Source organism: Lycium ferocissimum, chromosome 7 (genome assembly GCF_029784015.1).
Source record: "Lycium ferocissimum isolate CSIRO_LF1 chromosome 7, AGI_CSIRO_Lferr_CH_V1, whole genome shotgun sequence".
Classification (NCBI taxonomy): Eukaryota; Viridiplantae; Streptophyta; class Magnoliopsida; order Solanales; family Solanaceae; genus Lycium; species Lycium ferocissimum.
In genome coordinates, this window is record NC_081348.1 from 3,168,496 (window position 1) to 3,187,644 (window position 19,149).

At 36.4% G+C, this 19,149-nt stretch overlaps 1 protein-coding gene across 2 annotated transcripts; it reads left to right on the top strand.

The window, feature by feature from the left end:
• The first annotated feature begins 14,404 nt into the window (after nucleotides 1–14,404).
• LOC132063119 (disease resistance protein RPM1-like) lies at nucleotides 14,405–18,901 on the top strand. Of its 2 annotated transcripts, XM_059455551.1 has the most exons (3): nucleotides 14,405–14,621; nucleotides 15,660–17,528; nucleotides 18,246–18,901. In XM_059455551.1, the coding sequence occupies exons 2-3, from the start codon at nucleotides 15,826–15,828 to the stop codon at nucleotides 18,739–18,741; spliced, it is 2,199 nt and encodes a 732-aa protein (XP_059311534.1). In that variant the 5' UTR covers nucleotides 14,405–14,621; nucleotides 15,660–15,825; the 3' UTR covers nucleotides 18,742–18,901. The 2 variants fall into 2 exon arrangements, with proteins under 2 accessions (XP_059311534.1, XP_059311533.1); XM_059455550.1 differs by having other exon boundaries at nucleotides 15,660–18,901.
• Nucleotides 18,902–19,149: the final 248 nt, after the last annotated feature.

The window sequence follows — 19,149 nt, forward strand, 5'->3', positions numbered from 1 at the left end:
ATAACATACATAATATATGCGTATATAACGCGTTCTGATCACTGGTCAATATGCATGTATGCAAATGAATGTAATGCATAAACATAAACTAACCTTATCATGATACAATATATAGGACCCATTTACAGAAGGAATAATCATAATAGAGGGGTACAGGGATCATCAATAACCGAAATGCTCCTAATACTTCTAAGAGTGAGTAATATAGACTCGATTACTCGTTGTTCGCTCGTATCATAGGATCATGCCAAAATGAAAGAAAGGGAAAGCCTTAACATACCTGTTCGGCCTCTAATTATCTACTCTTATTGTCCGAGCTCGCAAGTCTACATTTAAAGAGGATTCACACAATCGTTAGACTCATCGTTATACGCTTGTCTTAGTCCTTCAAATAAATCCATTTATAATCTGCCGAAATTCGGGCGGACTCCCCCTTGTTTATATGCCTAGACCGAAATCGCAATACCAACAAAACAACAACTACAACAAAGCACCAACATCAACAACGTCATCATCGATACCAAAATATTACATAGAACATCCCACACGATGTTTGTCCAATTTCTCAACCAACAACTTTATTATCCAACCATTTCATCACTCTATCTTCGTAACTAACCAAAAGTAATATTAATAAGGAGAGATTCATACCTTATTTTTGTTAAAACAGCGATATCTTCAATATCCACCTTGAATCCACCGCAAAACCATACTAGAATCACATCCATGCGTTTATCCGAGCTTCGATTAATACTCCATCGCTTGAAAATTGCTTACTTTGTGATTCCTTCTCTCTCTCTCTCTCTCTCTCTCTCTATCTCTCTCTTCAATTTCTGGAAATTTCTAGCAAAATCAGATGAAAAATGGGGTTATTACCCTTTATATAGGGTCAAATTCGGGTCGGTTCAACTGTGTATTTTAGCGATGCTTGTAGCATGTCGGTACGTAGCACGCATTTCACGCGTTTCTGCATCAGCTGAACTTGTAACGTCCATAATTCTCTACTCCGATGTCCTATAGACAAGCAGTTTGTTGCGTTGGAAACTAGACTCGACGAACTTCATTTTAGGATTTTGTTTCACTTCAAAACACTTCATATGCTAAGAGATATTTGTCTCTCAATTTGGATCAAAATTTTCACACGAAACTTTACCCATCCTTTCTCCAAAGTCATACTACTCCATTTTTTCCACTCATTTCCTTATAAAACCTTCCGGTATACCTTGTATACACCCTTCACTCATTAAATGTACTTGATAATGCTTGCTTATATTTCAAAGTGGTTTTTTACTTAACCGTAACTCAACGTACTTATGTTTCAAATTTGATAAGTGCTTCGAAGATACGGGGTGTAACAGATGGGTCTCCTACATACTTCCTCAACATGGACACATGAAACGCTGGATGTACAATGGCCAACTCTTGGGGCAACTCAAGTTCATAAGCTACTAGACCGACCTTTCGTGAAATTCTGTAAAGTCCAATATATCTGGGACTAAGCTTCCCTTTCTTCCCAAATCTCATAACACCCTTCATGGGTGAGATTTTACGGAACACCCAATCATTAACTTGAAATTCCAAGTCCATTGCCTCACATCTGTGTAAGACTTCTGGCGACTTTGAGCCGTTTTCAAATACTCTTGAATCAACTTGACCTTCTCCGTCGCCGAATAGACCAAATCTAACCCTAACAATTCTGCTTCACCAACTTCAAACCAACCAATCGGTGACTTACACCTTCGCCCATACAAAGCTTCAAAAGGTTCCATCCCAATGCTAGCATGATAACTTTTATTATAGGAAAAGTCAATGAGGGGTAAGTGATCACCCCAATTACCTTTGAAATCTAAGACATATGCTCTCAACATGTCCTCGCAGTCTGAATAGTAAGCTCTGCGTGGCCATCTATCTGCGGATGAAAAGCTGTGTTACGGTTCACCTTGGTACCCAATCCTTTCTGAAAGGAATTCCAGAAGTTCGCTGTGAACTGAGCACCACGATCTGAAATCATAGACACTGGGGTCCCATGCAACCTGAAAATTTTAGTAACATATAACTTGGCATAATCTTCTGCTGAATCTGTGGTCTTGACTGTCAAAAAGTGCGCCGACTTAGTAAGCCGATCAATGATCACCCAAATAGAGTCATGTCTTCTAGCGGAACGAGGTAGACCTGATACAAAGTCCATGTTGATCATTTCCCATTTCCAGACAGGAATATCAATATTCTGAGCCAAGCCGCCAGGCCTCCGGTGTTCGGCTTTCACTTGCTAACAATTAGGACACTTAGCTACAAAAACTGCTACATTCCTCTTCATATAATTCCACTAATAAATCTCCTTAAGATCACGATACATCTTAGTGGAACCTGGGTGAATGGAATACCTGGAGTTGTAAACTTCTGACATGATGCGCTCTCTGAGCCCATCTACATATGGAACACCTAATCTGCCTCGGTACCTCAAGGTACCATCATCTCCCCCTTGTTCAAAAGCCGTCGTCTTATGCTTATGAATCCCCTCTCTCAGTTGCAACAAGTAGGGATCACTACACTGTTTCTCCTTAACTTCAACGACTAAAGAGGAAAGAGCTCTATTCGGAACAACCACACCACCATCCTCGGAGTCCAAAAGACAAACTCCAAGACTAGCCAAACGGTAAACTTCCTTGGTCATAAATCTCTTATCTGCATCAATGTGGGCTAAACTCGCCATGGAACGCCGACTAAGAGCATCGGCTACAACATTTGCTTTCCCCGGATGACAGAGAATATCCACATCATAATCCTTAAGCAATTCAAGCCATCTCTTATGCTTGAGATTTAGCTCCCTTAGCTTGAAGATATACTGTAGGCTTTTATGATCTGTGAAAATATAAGCATGCACTCCATACAACTAATGGCGCTATATCTTAAGTGCAAAAACTATAGCTGCCAACTCTAGGTCATGAGTCGGATAGTTCTTTTCGTGAACCTTGAGCTGACGAGATGCATAAGCTACAACCTTACCATGTTGTATTAAAACACATCCGAGACCCACTTCCTAAGCATCACAATAAACTACGGACCCTTCGGTTCCTTCTGGTAGTGTCAACACTGGAGCAGAAGTTAGTCTCTTCTTCAGCTCTTCAAAGCTTCGCTCACAAGCATTTGACCATTGAAACTTAACCTTCTTCTGAGTCAACTTAGTCAACGGAGCAGAGGTAGAAGAGAATCCCTCCACAAAATGTCTATAATAACCTTCCAGGCCCAAGAAACTTCTTATATCAGAAACTGAGGTGGGTCTGGGCCAATTCTTCACAACATTAATCTTCTGAGAATCAACTTTAATACCTTCACCTGAGATCACATTGCCTAAGAATGTCACTAAATTAAGCCAAAACTCACACTTTGAGAACTTCGCAAAAAGTTTGCGATCTTTAAGAGTCTGTAACACTATTTTGAGATGTTCTGCATGATCAGCCTCAATACGGGAATACACCAAAATAACATCAATGAAGACAATGACGAATAAATCGAAATAAGGCTTGGAGACCCTGTTCATAAGATCCATGATAGAAGTTGGCGTATTTGTCAACCCAAATGACATGACAAGAAATTCGAAATGCCCATAGCAGGTTCCGAAAGCGGTCTTCGGAATATCAACTTCCTTAACCTTTAACTGATGGTAGCCTGATCTGAGGTCAATCTTGGAATAACATTGGGCACCCTGAAGTTGATCTAATAAGTCATCTATTCTGGGAAGAGGGTACCTGTTCTTAATGGTGACTTTGTTCAACTGGCGGTAGTCAATACACATACGTAAGGAACCTTCCTTCTTTTAGACAAACAAAACTGGAGCACCCCAAGGCGAAACACTGGGCCTAATAAACCCCTTGTCAAGAAGATCTTCCAACTGGGCTTTTAACTCTTTTAACTCTTTTGTAGCCATTCTGTATGGCGAAATAGATATTGGCTGAGTATCGGGAAGTAGATCAATTCAAATTCAATCTCCCTGTCCGGATGGACTCCTGGAACATCTTCGGGAAAGACTTTTGGAAATTCATTTACAACTGGGATAGACTGGAGAGTTGGAGCCTGGGCATCTCAATCCCTAACTCGAACTAAGTGGTAGATATAACCATTGGAAATCATTTTTCTGGCTTTAAGATAAGAGATAAATCTACCCATGGGCACTACTGAATTACCCTTCCATTCTATGACTGGCTCATTAGGAAACTCGAATCTTACAACTTTGGTTCTACAACACACCGTGGCATGACATGAAGCTAACCAATCCATACCCATGATCACATCAAAGTCTACCATTTCTAATTCCGCTAAGTCAGCTATGGTCCTATGGTAATAGACTAAAACTGGGCAACCCCTATAAATGCGCCTAGCTATGACTAACTCTCCCACTGGGGTGGACACCTCAAAGGGTTCATGCAATTTTTCTGGTTCAAAACCAAACTTCTTAGCAATAAAAGGGGTTACATAAGATAAAGTAGATCCTGGGTCAATAAGGGCATATATGTCAAAAGTGAAAACCGTTAGTGTACCTGTGACAACATTTGCTCTAGCCTCTGTATCCTAAAGACCTATAAATACATACAAACGGTTCAGACCACCGCCTACGTTTCCCGACTTAGCTGCGGTGCGCCCCTGCTGGGCCTGATTATTACGAGGGATTGCTGAATTCGTGGACTGCACCATATAACCTCCAGTACCCTGCCTAGCTGATGGACAGTCCTTCTAAAAATGACCCTTATGACCATATCTAAAGCATGCAACAGTACCCAAACGACACTCACCTGAGTGCCTCTTATTACACTTGTCGCATAACGGATGGGTATAAGTCAACTGACCCACGCTAGCCTGAGAATAAGAACTTGATGATCATTACGAAACGAAATAGAGACTTGCTATGGACGGCTTCTTATCATTATGGAACTTGTTTCCACCGGGGCACTTGACCCTCTTGTTGGACATAGCATGTGCTTCCTCCTCCTTCAGCTTTGTCTCGTTCCCTTGTACGAAAGCAACCATCTTGGAGATAGTCATCCCCCCATTCTGTGCAGCAATATCAACCCCATCATACACATGGGAATCAAGACCTCCAACGAATCTCCTCACTCTTGCCCTCATGTCCGGTACTATGTTTGGAGCATGCTTAGCCAGACTGATAAATTCTAAATGGTAATCCTGAACTGACCTGCCATTATGCTTAGGCTTCAGGAATTGCTCAGCCTTAGCTTCCCTGACCTCTACTGGCATGAAGTGGTCTAGGAATTCACTTGCAAACTCATCCCATGTAGCATCAGGTGCATCCTCACCTCGGGACAATCCCAAGATTCATACCAAGTGTTAGCAATGCTCTGCAGCTGATAAGCTCCAAAAGTAGCTGCTACAGTTTCCGTAACTGCCATAATCCTGAAGATATTCTGAAGAGCATCAATGTAGTCCTGAGGGTCTTCGTCTTTCTTTGTCCTCGTGAAGACTGAGGGATTCATCCTGAGGAAATCCTTAAGCTTAGAAGACTCTTTCCTAAACTTGACCCACATTCCTGATGTTGGGCCTGAGCTGCTACCAGTAGCGTGAGCATGTTGATAGCACTCCTAACATCCCCATCTGAATCACTAGGAGGTGTGACTGTAGGAGCGGTCGGGGCTGCGGTAAGAGTCGGAACGGTCTCTTCGCGATCTGCTTCTACAGTAGCCCCCTGGCCGGTGGTTGTGGCTTTTCTGGTGTATTTTCTTTTCGCAGGCATTTTCTAAAAATACGTACACGCACGAATTAGAAATACATCCTGAAAGTACTACTCTAACTACACGATCTAGAGTATGAAGGAAGTGAGACAATCCTAAATGTCTTGGTGGTCAACTGTTTATATGTATGGGGCCCTCACACATATAAAAGTGACCCCACTGGACACGGTTTCATAGACTCACTAAAGACACTTGAACCTAGGCTCTGATACCAAGCTTTGTCACGCCCCAAACCACGGCCTGGGCATAACACGGTACTCGGTGCCATACTGCATGTGGCCGAGCGAACCACTTGGCTTCTTTCAATCATCATAAGGCATAAATTAGCGAAAATATAGCATGAATGCATGATGAGCTTTTGTAAAACATAGTGAGTCACAATATAATACATGGGAACACTTGTTTAAATCGTGCATGCAGATAATGTCATAAAAGAGCCAAACCGGCTAACCAAACTCTGGAAGTCTAACATGACACTTGTCTAGTCTATGAAACCTCTAACATGAGTCTGGACATGAAAACATATTTGCTGGGACAAGGCCCCCGCACACCTTCAGATGCAAACTAAACAGAGAAAGACAATGTCTAAACCCCGAATGAGGTGGGACTCACCAATTAACGCTGGTCCGAGCAGAGGCGTCGTCCTGCAAATCCGTACCTACATCGTGAAATACAGGCCCCCGGACAATAAAAGGGGACGTCAGCACATTGAATGCACTGGTATGTAAAGCAACTGAAGAAATAACATGGGACATGGGATAACATGATAAAAACTGAAACTGAAACCTGAACATGAACATGAGCATGAGCATGGATACATTTATATATATATATATATATATATATATATATATATATATAACATGAGTAAAACATGGTAAGTAGGGAGAGCATTTCATAAATCGACAACATGATATCACCACGTGGGTACGTGGAGTCTGGTGCCTCGCCGGACCAGCAGAGCCCCCATACCTTGCCAAGGTATAAGGTGGTAACGTGCTTGATGGATCAATTCCATGTAAAATTAAGGAATCGTCCTAACTAGGTGGAGCGATCCTTGTCCTATGGTGGCTACATAGTTGCAGGCTATCTGAGCCTTCTCGGTAATTCGTGCAACTCCCATAAATATGAATATGATATAACTAGCTAAGAAGCCCATGATTTTCGTGAATTAACTTGTACTTGACTAGTAACCATGATTTCACGAAATAACTTGTAAACATGGTTTCATGAAATAGCTTGTATTTAGCATGTACGTATCTTGCATCATGGCATCAAAGTAATTATATAATATAGTTGCATGAAAACTTGTAGACATGTAGGATATTCATAAAATAATCATTTTTAGTTAAAAACATGCATGTAAGACCCCATGGAATACAAGATATGGGTTTTCATGGATTACGGACTGATTCTGAATAATCATATAGAGTTATTAAAACCACAATGATAGAATAATAGCAATTCATACATAATATAATCATGGACATGGACCTAGGGTTGTCATGGAAACCCTAGTTTTTGTAAGGATTCATACTCTATGGATTAAGAGGCGTGGGGAAGAACAATGATGTTCCCACACGTAGATAGCAACCTAACATACCTGGTAATGCTCCAAACTTGTATTAAAAATCTGAACTTGGAAGAAGAATTCCAAAGTCTAAGTCTTGAGTCCGTTAAATTGGTTTTCTTGAAAACCCTATGTTAAGAACAATGATTTCATTGTTAGATTATGATAACACATGCTAGAATTCACTTGGAATGATTGGAATAGACTTACCTTGGTGTTCTTGGTGATGGAGGAGAGGAACAGGTCGCTCTAGGGTTTAGAGACTTGTAAAAATAAGAACTAGAACTGAAATCAGGTATTTATAGTTCCTGGCGCGACGGGTGAAATACGGACCAAAATACGGTCCGTATTATGATTTACGGTCCGTAAACCTGGACCGTATTTAAGCATATTCCAAAACAGAAACACTGTAGTACCTCCTGCCCAAATACGATCACCATATACGGGCTGTATTTCAAAATACAGTCCGTATTTAACAATATAATTCTCCAAGCCTCATTCCAGAATGCACAGTGAACTTGATGACAAGTTACGTGCTAAGATACGGGCCGTATTTCAAAATACGGTCCGTATTTAACCATAAAGGTTTCCTGAGCCAATTTCCAGAATGCTCAGTGGTTTTAGATGTCAACTTACGATTTGAAAGACAGGTCGTATACTGAAATACGGTCCGTCTTCTGGGGCGTAAATCCCCATCTGACAACTGAAGCGAAATTTCCATTTCCCACATTCTCTATCTGGTTTTCTAAGTCTAGGATCATGGTCAAAGCTTAAGTTAAAGGTACGGGGTGTTACAGTAGTACTCTTAAAAACAAAACCAGTTAAGAGTTTGAGATAATTCTCGCTTTTTACCTCACCTATAATCTACTAATATCATAGCGCATGGCAAATAGCAAATACTCCCAGCAAATAGCAAAGTAGAATCGTTGGTGACATGTCTAGTCTAGCAAGAGAATCAAAATGCAGTTACCAAGTGAATCACCGAACTGGGACATATAATCTACTGCAAAATCTATGTAGTATTCTTATGATTCAAAATGGACAGCCTCAAGCAAATTTATTCACTATACCAATTAACAACTACCATCTATCAAACTCATGCCAAAATGGTAAAAATATATTTAAAAAAATTATCAAATTTGAAAAAAGGGGAATTAGTCTTATATCATTCAAGAGGACAGCCACATTTTCATCAAAAACTTGAATCCAATAAATTTCTCAAATTTATACGATCGAGAGTTAGGCAAACTGATTTCTCCCAGGGCAATGAACATAATCATACTCACGATTAACTAAATTACTCACATTTAGTGCATAAATTGTTAAAGCTTCCATAAAAGCTAGACTAAGAAATAGCGTACCTCGTATTATTCCCTCTGCCTCAGGCTGTCTCACAATAATATCTACAACTTGCCCGGCAACCGTCCCTTGGCCAACTCCAGGTCCAATAGAAGCATGCGTCTCTTTTTCATCCACTATTTCTTGTTTAGGGTTAATGAACCTTTAGAATTGAATTTTAAAGCTAAATCATACCTGCAACTTAAATAATATATTCTGAGATCAATAAAGATTCGTATCAACTTTTAAAGCAAGTAACTCAATACTTAAATGCGAGCAAGACATTCTGCTGTTAAAGAATGCATTTTATTCCTTAAAATGAGCTCCTTTCAATTCTAACAATGGCTTTTCATGTCCTAATATTAGTATCTGAAACGCTACGGTAATGATTACATTTGGTCTCATGTAAAATGAAAAGAAAAAAGAATGTGAAATTCGTCATATTACTGTTGAAACAGAGATGGTACAAATATGTGGATATATTTTTTGGTGTTTTCAGTATGGGGCCCACCTTATGTACATATATTTTTTTTAAAGAGGACTGACGACGAAGCATGGGGAAACCCATGCTTCTATATAGTACTAGACGGCGTATGCCCGTGCGTTTGGATTATAGTGTATCTATGTGTATGTAGTTGTGTTTGGGTAGTGATAATATATATATTTTATATTGCTAATAAATATAAATAAGCTTGCACTGTTTATATATATATATATATATATATATATATATATATATATATATTATGTTCAAAACACGATTAATATAACATTGTAGTTTGTGCTTCGTATCCAAAACTTTATTATATTAGTGTTTGCTACGAATACAAAGTGGAAAAAAATTTATTAATACTTTTTAAAAGAGAAGGCTTGTTTAAAAGGAAATTATTTTTCTCTTTGAGAAAAAACAATAATAATATTTAAGCATCAATTGATACTTTGAATTTTAATTCGATTAATTTAAAGGTGTAAAATATTCTTTGTTAATGTATGTAGATTGGACCTAAACAATACTTATTATTTTTTATCAAATTTTGATTTGGATAATTCTAATTCAAATTATTAAATTAATTTTACATGTTTAAAACGAAACAAAGTAGAAATTTGATTTTCTATTTAAACGAAAAACTACTATTTTTTAATTTTTGGTAAATATTCTTAGTTTAGCACATTTTACTTGTCATGTTGTCTTTTGCACGATTTTTTAAGGAAACGTCAATTAGAATTATAATTTGACTAATTTACCTTATTAATTATTTGATCTGCATTTTATAATATTTTTCTTTTACAATATTAATCTCTTTTCACATTTATTAGAGTAAGGAAAAAAATGAAAAAGTAATTAAATTCTATCTTATTTTAAAATATAAATAAATAAACATAACAAATAAATGACATGGCGGAATAGCAAATACAACAGTTAAATATCTAGATTAGATCTCAGGCAAATATAAGAAAAGAAATAAAATTGTATGGTTTGGCTACTTAACCTTTTGAAGAAAAGCAATAATATGGGGTCCATGTTTTTTGCCGTACAATAATTTCATTTGCTCCAATAATGGTTGATACGCATGTGGCAATGAATCCACCATTATTAACTTAATGGGGATACTTTGGGAATTACATGAATATTGTCTGATTTTTTTAATATGGGGTGCACGTTTTTATTTTTATATTGCTTAATTTTTGTAATATGGGATCCACTTTTTTTTTTTTTTTTTTAACATGAGTTTGGAGATGGTGGGGTACATTTTTTTTCCTTTTTTTTTTTTTTTAATATTGTTTGGTGTTTTTAGTATGGGGCCCACCCTTTTTTTTCTTTTTTTTTTTTAAAGAGTGACTGACGACGAAGCATGGGTTTTATAGTAGTACTAGCCGTATATGCCCGTGCGATGCGCGGGCCGAACATGTTTATTCACTTTAATTAGCCTATCTTTAAGGTTTGTGTTTTGTAAATAATTTTTAATTTTTTTTCATAATCATGACACTGAAAATTGTTCATCAATGTGAAAAGAAAATTAGTAAGAAGGTGAGGGAAAATTAATATTTTGATTTTAGATTTTTTCTTTTAAATTGTTTAATATCTTATATGTATACTAACAAGTTGATATCCATCTCAATCAATTAGCTCGTTCGAGATCCAAACATAAAAACCATTGTTGTATATATTAATTTTTTTAAAAGCAAAATTAATAAAATATTTTTATAAAATTAATTAAAAAATATGAGGAAATAAATGTGTCGGATAATTAAAATTGAAGTGCATACGTCTATGGAATAAATATTAAGTATTATGACATCTTAGAAATGCGATATGTTTTATCGTAAATCACCAAATTTTAATTCGAAATGAAAATATAAACTAATATATTTTATAAATGTAAAGAAACAATAATCGAGAGAATGCGAAAAGAGAGTAAGATAAGTAAAGTATTGACAAAGAGTTTTCCTTTTTTTCTTAATACTTTAAACGTGAAAAGAGGACGAACAATAGCAATGTAAATTTAATAAAAAGTTATATAAATTGCACACTTTAACCAACTACTTTTTTATCCACTTAGACATTTGTCATAGTCTCTCTCCGATATACTATTTTCAAGAATATTGATTAGAAAGGATTAATTTTATTTTGATTTTATAAATGAACAAGTAATTTGGACACACACATATTATATTTTTCAAGAACGCGAAAAGTCAAGAGTGAACAAGTAAAGTGCACGGAGGAAATAAATGTGTCGGAGAATTACAATTGAAATGCATACGTCTATGGAATAAATATTAAGTACTATGACATATTAAAAATGTCCACGTGGGATTAAAAAATAGTTGGGTAAAGTGTACAAGTTATATAGCTTATGGTATAAGCATTCATTGCGTGTACAATTTATTAAGCTTTTGGTACAAGTTTGGGCAGCTGTGTTCGTACCCCCAAGACACTTAGGAGCCATGTTCGTCCCCCCCAAGATGTCTCTTATTAAATATTAAGTACTATGACACATGTTTACGTTAATATGGACGAAAGGAGTACTTCATTTTTATTAATTCTTAAAGAACGTGAAAAGTCAAGTATAGAAATAAAACGTGGAGAAGTAATATGGGACGGAAGGAGTACATATTCATTTATTAATTCTTAAATAACGTGAACAAATTAAAAGTCAAAATGAACAAGTAAAAGTGCGCGGAAGAAATAAATACGTGACGGAGAATTAAATATAAGTGCACACGTGTATATATGAGAAGAGAATAAATATTCGGATCGTCCCCCCCAAGCCGCTTATTATATATCCACGTGGGATTTATTAATTCTCAAAGAATGTGAAAAGTTAAAAGTGAACAAATTAAAGTGCATGGAGGAAATAAATTTGTGTAGGAGAATTACAATGGAACCGCATATGTTTATACATGAGAAGAGAATAAATATTCAGCTAGAACATGAAAAGTCAAAAGTGAACAAGTAAAAGTACGACGGAGGAAATAAATATGTCGACATGAGAATTAAATTTAAAGTGCATACGTCTAAAAATACATGAGAAGGGAATAAATATTAAGTACTATGACACATGTCTACATGGGATATAAAAATAGTTGGATAAAATGTACAAATTATATAGCTCATGGCATATGTCTATACAAGAATTTAATATGGGTACAATTCGTGAATAAAATGTACTACCGATACAAGCTTGAGGGGCCGTGTTCTCCCTCCCCATACGTCTTATTATATATAAAAAACATAATATAGATAGAAATATAAAAAGCCAAAAGTGAACAAGTAAAAGTGCATGGAGGAAATAAATTTGTGTAGGAGAATTAAAATTGAACCGCATATGTCTATATATGAGAAGAGAATAAATATTCGCTTAGAAACATGAAAAGTTAAAAGTGAACAAGTAAAAGTGCGACACTTATTATATATAGAAAAAATAAATATGTTAAGAATGTAAAAAGTCAAAAGTGAACAAGTAAAAGTGAGAGTAAATAAATTTGTGTAGGAGAATTAAAATTTATGATTAGCATATGTTGTATACATGAGAAGAGAATAAATATTCGGCCACATGCCTAGGAAGGATTTGAAAAGTTAAAAGTGAACACAGTCAAAGTGCTATTGTAGGAAATAAATATATCTTGGGAATTAAATTTGAAGTGATAGATACGAATAAAGCCTATAGTTTAGAAATGGGAGAATGGAATAAATATTAAGTATTATGACGTTAAGTCCTTTAACGCACTATTTTCATGCGTTATCGTATGCATTGTCACCATTTTGAATCCAATAACGCACTATATGTCCTTTTTATACACATGGGATATAAAAATAATTGAATAAAGTGTACAAGTTATATAGCTTTTGGTACTTTTATATAAGAATGTAAAAAGTGTTTTAGGGGTTGAAAAGGTGCCGAAAAGTGAATGAGTAACGATTTTATATAGAAAATGGAGGAAATAAATTTGTGTAAAGAGTTTTAATTAAAATGCCCGAAGTAAGTTTTGTTTGAAAAAACTTAGTGTTTTTTACATACTTTTTTGTTTATATATGAGAAGAGAATAAATATTCGGTTAGAAACACGTTTTAGGGGTTGAAAAGTCAAAAGTGAACAAGTAAACGTGCGTACTATAATGTAGGACAGAAAATAAATATGTCGGAGAATTAAATTTGAAAAATATTTACTATATACATAGAAAATGGGAATAAATATTAAGTATTATGACATTTGTCTACGTGGGATATAAAAATAATTGAATAAAATGTATTTTATAAGAACCAACATTTTATATAGCTTTGTTTGAAAAAAGTATAAATATTCACTGTGATTGGTATAATTTGAAAAGCGGTGTTTTTGGTACAAGGAGGGACATTTTTTTATCGATGTGTTCGTCCAACATAAGTTTGGCACTTAATTAAATTTAAAGTGCATACATCTATACATGATGAGGGAATAAATATTAAGTATTATAACATATGTCTACGTGGGATATAAAAATAATTGAATAAAGTGTACAAGCTATATAGCTTTTGGTACTTTTTCTATAAGAATGTAAAAAGTCAAAAGTGAACAAGTAAAAGTGCATAAAGAAAATAAATTTGTGTAGGAGAATTAAAATTGAACTGCATATGTCTATACATGAGAAGAGAATAAATATTCAGTTAGAACATGAAAAGTTAAAAGTGAACAAGTAAAAGTGCAAGGAGGAAATAAATATGGCGGAGAATTAAATTTGAAGTGCATATGTCTATACATGAGAAGGGAATAAATATTAAATATTATGACATATGTCTATATGGGATATAAAAATAATTGAATAAAATGTACAAGTTATATAACTTTTAGTATAAATATTCACTGTGGGTATAATTTGAAAAGCAGTGGGTACAAAGAGGGATTGCTGTGTTCGTCCCTCTTGACACTTATTATATATAGAAAAATATAAATAAAATAATAATAATAATAATAATAGTAGTAGTAGTAGATAGAAATAATAGTAGTTGAGAAAAAAGAAAATATTGAATTGGTTATGAGTCATTTTCCATTCAACAATTGATAATATTCAACGTTCATGATCAGTTGACGTGCATTGACTTTGTGACCCATCACCAACTGGTAGAACCACCAAACAAGGTGACATTTGGAGCCACATGCCTAGGATAGGATTTCAAACACAAAGTAGAAAAGGCAAAGTTGAAGAATAACATCATCATACCTGGTATTTCTTCTCCCTATTGTAGTTTTCAGTAACCAAGACAGTATTCTCCACTATACCCTGACTTGGGACTTTATCCTTTTGTTTCACCAAGTCAAACCCTGATCATTCTCAGTCCTTTTGGATAGATCAAGCAGAATAAAGCCTGAGTAAGTTTAGAAATTAACAACTTCGAAAGTTTCTAGCAAGTTCCTTTTAATTTAACTTTTCTGTATTTGGTAGAACTGTCGGGGTGATTGTTCTGAAATTTCTAGTCTGGTATGTTCAAGGTCGAGAAAAGGACATAAATGATCCCTTAATTATGCACTTAACAGTTTTGATCTTTTAAATTTGTCACAAGTTAACAAAAATGATCCCTTAATTATGAGAGTTGGTTAAAAATAGTCCCTTAAGTATGCACTTAACAGTTTTGATCATTTAAGTTCGCCAAAAGTCAACACTTTTAGTCTCTAATAAATATTTATCGAACTCTGTTTATTAGATTTGACGAGAATTATAGAAAAAAAAGGAAAAAATTAGCGAGAACTCACATTTAGAGGTACACATTACTATAGAAAAGGCCAAATACCTCAGGACAAAACCGACTTAAGTAATTTAGAAATAGCAAAAACTACAAAATTGTCACTACTAAAAACAAGCGAAAAAAGATGGACCAAAACCGATGGATAAAATTGAGGGACACTATTTTTAAATTTTTAACGAAAAACAATGGAGGTCCGTTGATTATTTTCGAGGAAAAATGAGCGGATTTTTTTTTTTTTTTTTTAAAATGAATCACTACGATGGAAATATTTATTTTTATACCGAGTTTCTAGTAAAAATAAGTCTGGTGTATTTTACTTAGCCAATGGACCCCTTCGGTTTTTAATCAACAGAGTCCGTCAGTCTTTGTGCTTCGAGATACTATATTATGATATTATCAAGTCTGTAGGTTTTTCCTCGGTTTTCCCTATAACCAATCGACATCCATTAATTTTGTCCCGAGATATTTAGTCTTTTCTTTAGTAATGTGTACCTCTAAATGTGAGTTCTCGCTAATTTTTTTTTCATAGTTCTTGTTAAATCTAACAAATAGAGTTCGATGAATATTTTATCGGAGATTAAAAGTGTTGACTTTAGGTGAACTTAAAGGATCAAAACTGTTAAGTGCATACTTAAGGGACTACTTTTAACAAACTCTCATAATTAAAGGATCATTTTTATTAACTTGTGACAAACTTAAAAAATCAAAACGTTAAGAGCATAGTTAAGGGACTATTTTGAACCTACTCTCATAAGGGACTATTTATGTCCTTTTCTCGGTCAAGGTCCTCTTAATTTCCATGGAGAAGCGTGTGTGCCTTTACCTAATGCATAAAGAAGTCCAGCTTCAGTGACTAACAAAGTGCCTTATCAGGGGACCGCAATATAAAATATTCCTAGCTTGACTTGGTTGGTTTAGATTCTTGCCTCTTCAAAAGAATTACCAGGAAGATGGGGCAGTTCTTATTTTCATTACAAAAACAAATGAGCATAGACACTTGCCAAGATCAGGTGGAGATGGCAGACTATGTTGTCGTTTTTGTACTTGACAAAATCACAAACTTATTAGCGGAAGAAGCAATACTGCTTCAGGGAGTCAAGCACGATATCCAGTATATCAAAGATGAATTGGAGAGAATGATAGCCTTTCTTGGTGTGGCTGATGCTTTCGAGGACGGAGATGCAGAGGTCAAAGTCTGGGTTAGGCAAGTGAGAGATGTCGCCCATGACATTGAGGATGTTCTTGACGAGTCCATTGTCTTGTCATATGATCATCACTTCCATGGATCTTGTTGTTTCATTGCTAAATTGGTTTTCTCAATTAGAAACATCAAATCCCGCCATAAACTTGTCTTTGAAACCCAATCCATCAGATCAAGAGTCTGCAATATTGCAGAGGGCCATCAGAGGTACCGTTACAAATTTTATGTCCCGGAGCAAGGTTCAAGTAATAACCATGCCTGCGATACTGCAAATGATCGCAGAGGTGATGCGTTGTTGCTAGAAGAAGCTGAGCTCGTGGGCATTGAAAATCCCAGACAGCAGCTAATTGGTTGGCTCATGGAGGATGATCCGAGACTTAAAGTGGTTTCGGTGGTAGGAATGGGAGGTTCAGGAAAGACCACCCTGGTTAAGAAAGTGTATGAGGATGCAGCAGTCAAGAAAAACTTCAATAGCCTTGCTTGGATAACAGTTTCCCAGTCCTTCAAGGTTGAGGAAGTTTTGAAAGACATGATTCAACAGCTCTACGACGAAGTGAAGCAGCCAGCACCTGAAGGTCTAAGCACCATGAACAGTAATAGACTAAAAGCAATAGCAAAAGTATTCCTGCAATCGAGAATGTATTTGCTAGTTTTTGATGATATCTGGACCATTCAAGCTTGGGATGCTATCAGATATGCTTTGCCTGATGTAAATAATGGAAGTCGTGTTATCCTCACAACACGTCTTTTCAATGTAGCTTCCTTTTCTAGCATAGAGACCAATGGCTATGTTTATGAGTTGAAGGCATTGTCTGCAGAAGAATCTTGGATTCTTTTCTGTCAAAAGGCATTTCATGGTAATTCATGCCCTTCAAACTTGGAGAACATTTCTAGGAACATCTTAAAGAAATGTGGTGGATTGCCGCTGGCTATTGTGGCTGTTGGTGGGGTTTTGGCTACAAAGAACAGGACTAACATTAGGGAATGGGGAATGCTTAATCACAGCCTTGGCCCTGAACTGGATAGCAATGACAAATTTGATAGTATGAGAATCATTTTGTTACTCAGTTTCAATGATCTCCCCTACTATCTTAAACCATGTTTCTTGTATTTGAGCATTTATCCCGAGGATCATCTAATTGAGCGCAATACACTGATCTACCGGTGGATAACAGAAGGGTTTGTGAAACGAAAAGAGGGGAGGACAGTTGAAGACGTTGCAGAAAGCTATCTCAATGAGCTCATCAACAGAAGCTTGATGCATCCAGTTGAGTACAATGATGACGGTAGCTTGAAATTGGGCCGGATTCATGACCTATATCGTGAGCTTATTCTTTCAAAATCAAGAGATGACAACTTTACTACAACAACTGATGAGCAGAATATACTGTGGCCTGAAAAAACTCGGCGCCTGTCAATCCATGGCACATTGGGGAACCTACAAGTGAAAAGGTCACCCACTAAACTCCGCTCTTTGCTTACATTTGGTATAGCAGATGCACAGTCCTTTTCTTGCATAAGTCAATTGCTTGGTAGCTCCAGGATGCTCAGAGTTTTAGATTTGAAAGGTGCTCCTCTAGAAATGATTCCAGAGACGGTTTTCCAATTGTTTCACTTAAGGTATCTAAGCTTGAGGAATACCAGTGTGAAAAAACTTCCAACATCCATTGAAAGGCTCAGACAGCTAGAAATATTAGATCTGAAGCAGACATATGTCACTGAGTTGCCTGTGGAGATTTTAAAACTTGAAAATCTCCGTCACCTTTTAGTCTATAGCCATGTATCCTATTCGTATCTTCCTTACAATTGTTCACCAGGTTTTAAGGCTTTCAGAGGAATTGGAGCTTTGAGAGCCTTGCAGAAACTAGTGTATATTGAGGCAACCCCTGGCAGTGGCATACTCAGAGAAGTAGGGATGTTGAGTGAACTGAGACGACTTTGCATTCTGAAGTTGAGAAAAGAAGATGGAAGGATTGTGTGCACATCAATTGAGAGGCTCCGCAAGCTTCAGTCTTTAAATCTTAAATCGGCGGCAGAGCATGAGATTCTTGATCTTTCTTACATGTCTTCTCCTCCACCTCTTCTTCAGCGCCTGTATTTGACAGGGCGCATTGTTAAGTTGCCCGAGTGGATTCTAGATCTTAATTCCTTGGTCAAAATTTACTTCAGGTGGACTCGTTTAACAGAAGACCCACTCAAATATCTCCAAGATTTGCCTAATCTTGTCCATCTTGAATTTCTTGTGGGATACACTGGAGAGGAGCTATACTTTGAGCAAGGGAAATTTCAAAGGCTTAAGCTGTTAAATTTGGACAAATTGGAAGGACTAAGACGGGTGACAATCGGGGAGGGTGCAATACCACATCTTGAGAAGCTGGTTATCCAGAGATGTGCTTTGCTGGAAAGCGTGCCAACGGGAATCAAGTGCCTCCTTAATCTGACGGTTCTTGAATTCTTTGATATGCCTGACGAATTTATCATGACATTGCATCCAGACAAACTAGGTGCTGATTCTTGGAAAGTTTCACATATCCCTGAAGTATATTATACGTATTGGAGGGACGGTTGTTGGATGGTACACTCACTAAAGGAGAAGTGCAACAGTCAGATTTCTGGTCATTATGGAGCTGTCACTAGGACCTATGGAAGGCGAAATTCGCTCTAGATTTATTTGTTCACTTGAAGGACGTGGAACTCCTTGCTTCTCAGTCTCCTTCCAGTTTCTGTGTACATAAGCTTTCTCTGATGAAGAATGTTGATAACTAAAAGCACTTTACTTTTCCTGTTGTAATACGTTTTGTATATAAATTTGTTATGTTGTCTTTGTTGAAAATATTATGTTAATATCTCAAAATAATATATAAGAACATCCCTAACGTCTGCAGACTTTGAAATAAGGGAATTGATTCTATAGTTTATTAACTGTGCCAAACTTTTTTCCAAATTGAATTGGTCAGCCTTTATGGCCTTTATTTTCAGTCTTTATGGCCTTTATTCTACTTAAATTTTGTAGACGTGTGCAGAAGGTGTGAAGCTGATTCTTCAACCTATATATATGTTAATCTTTGGATTC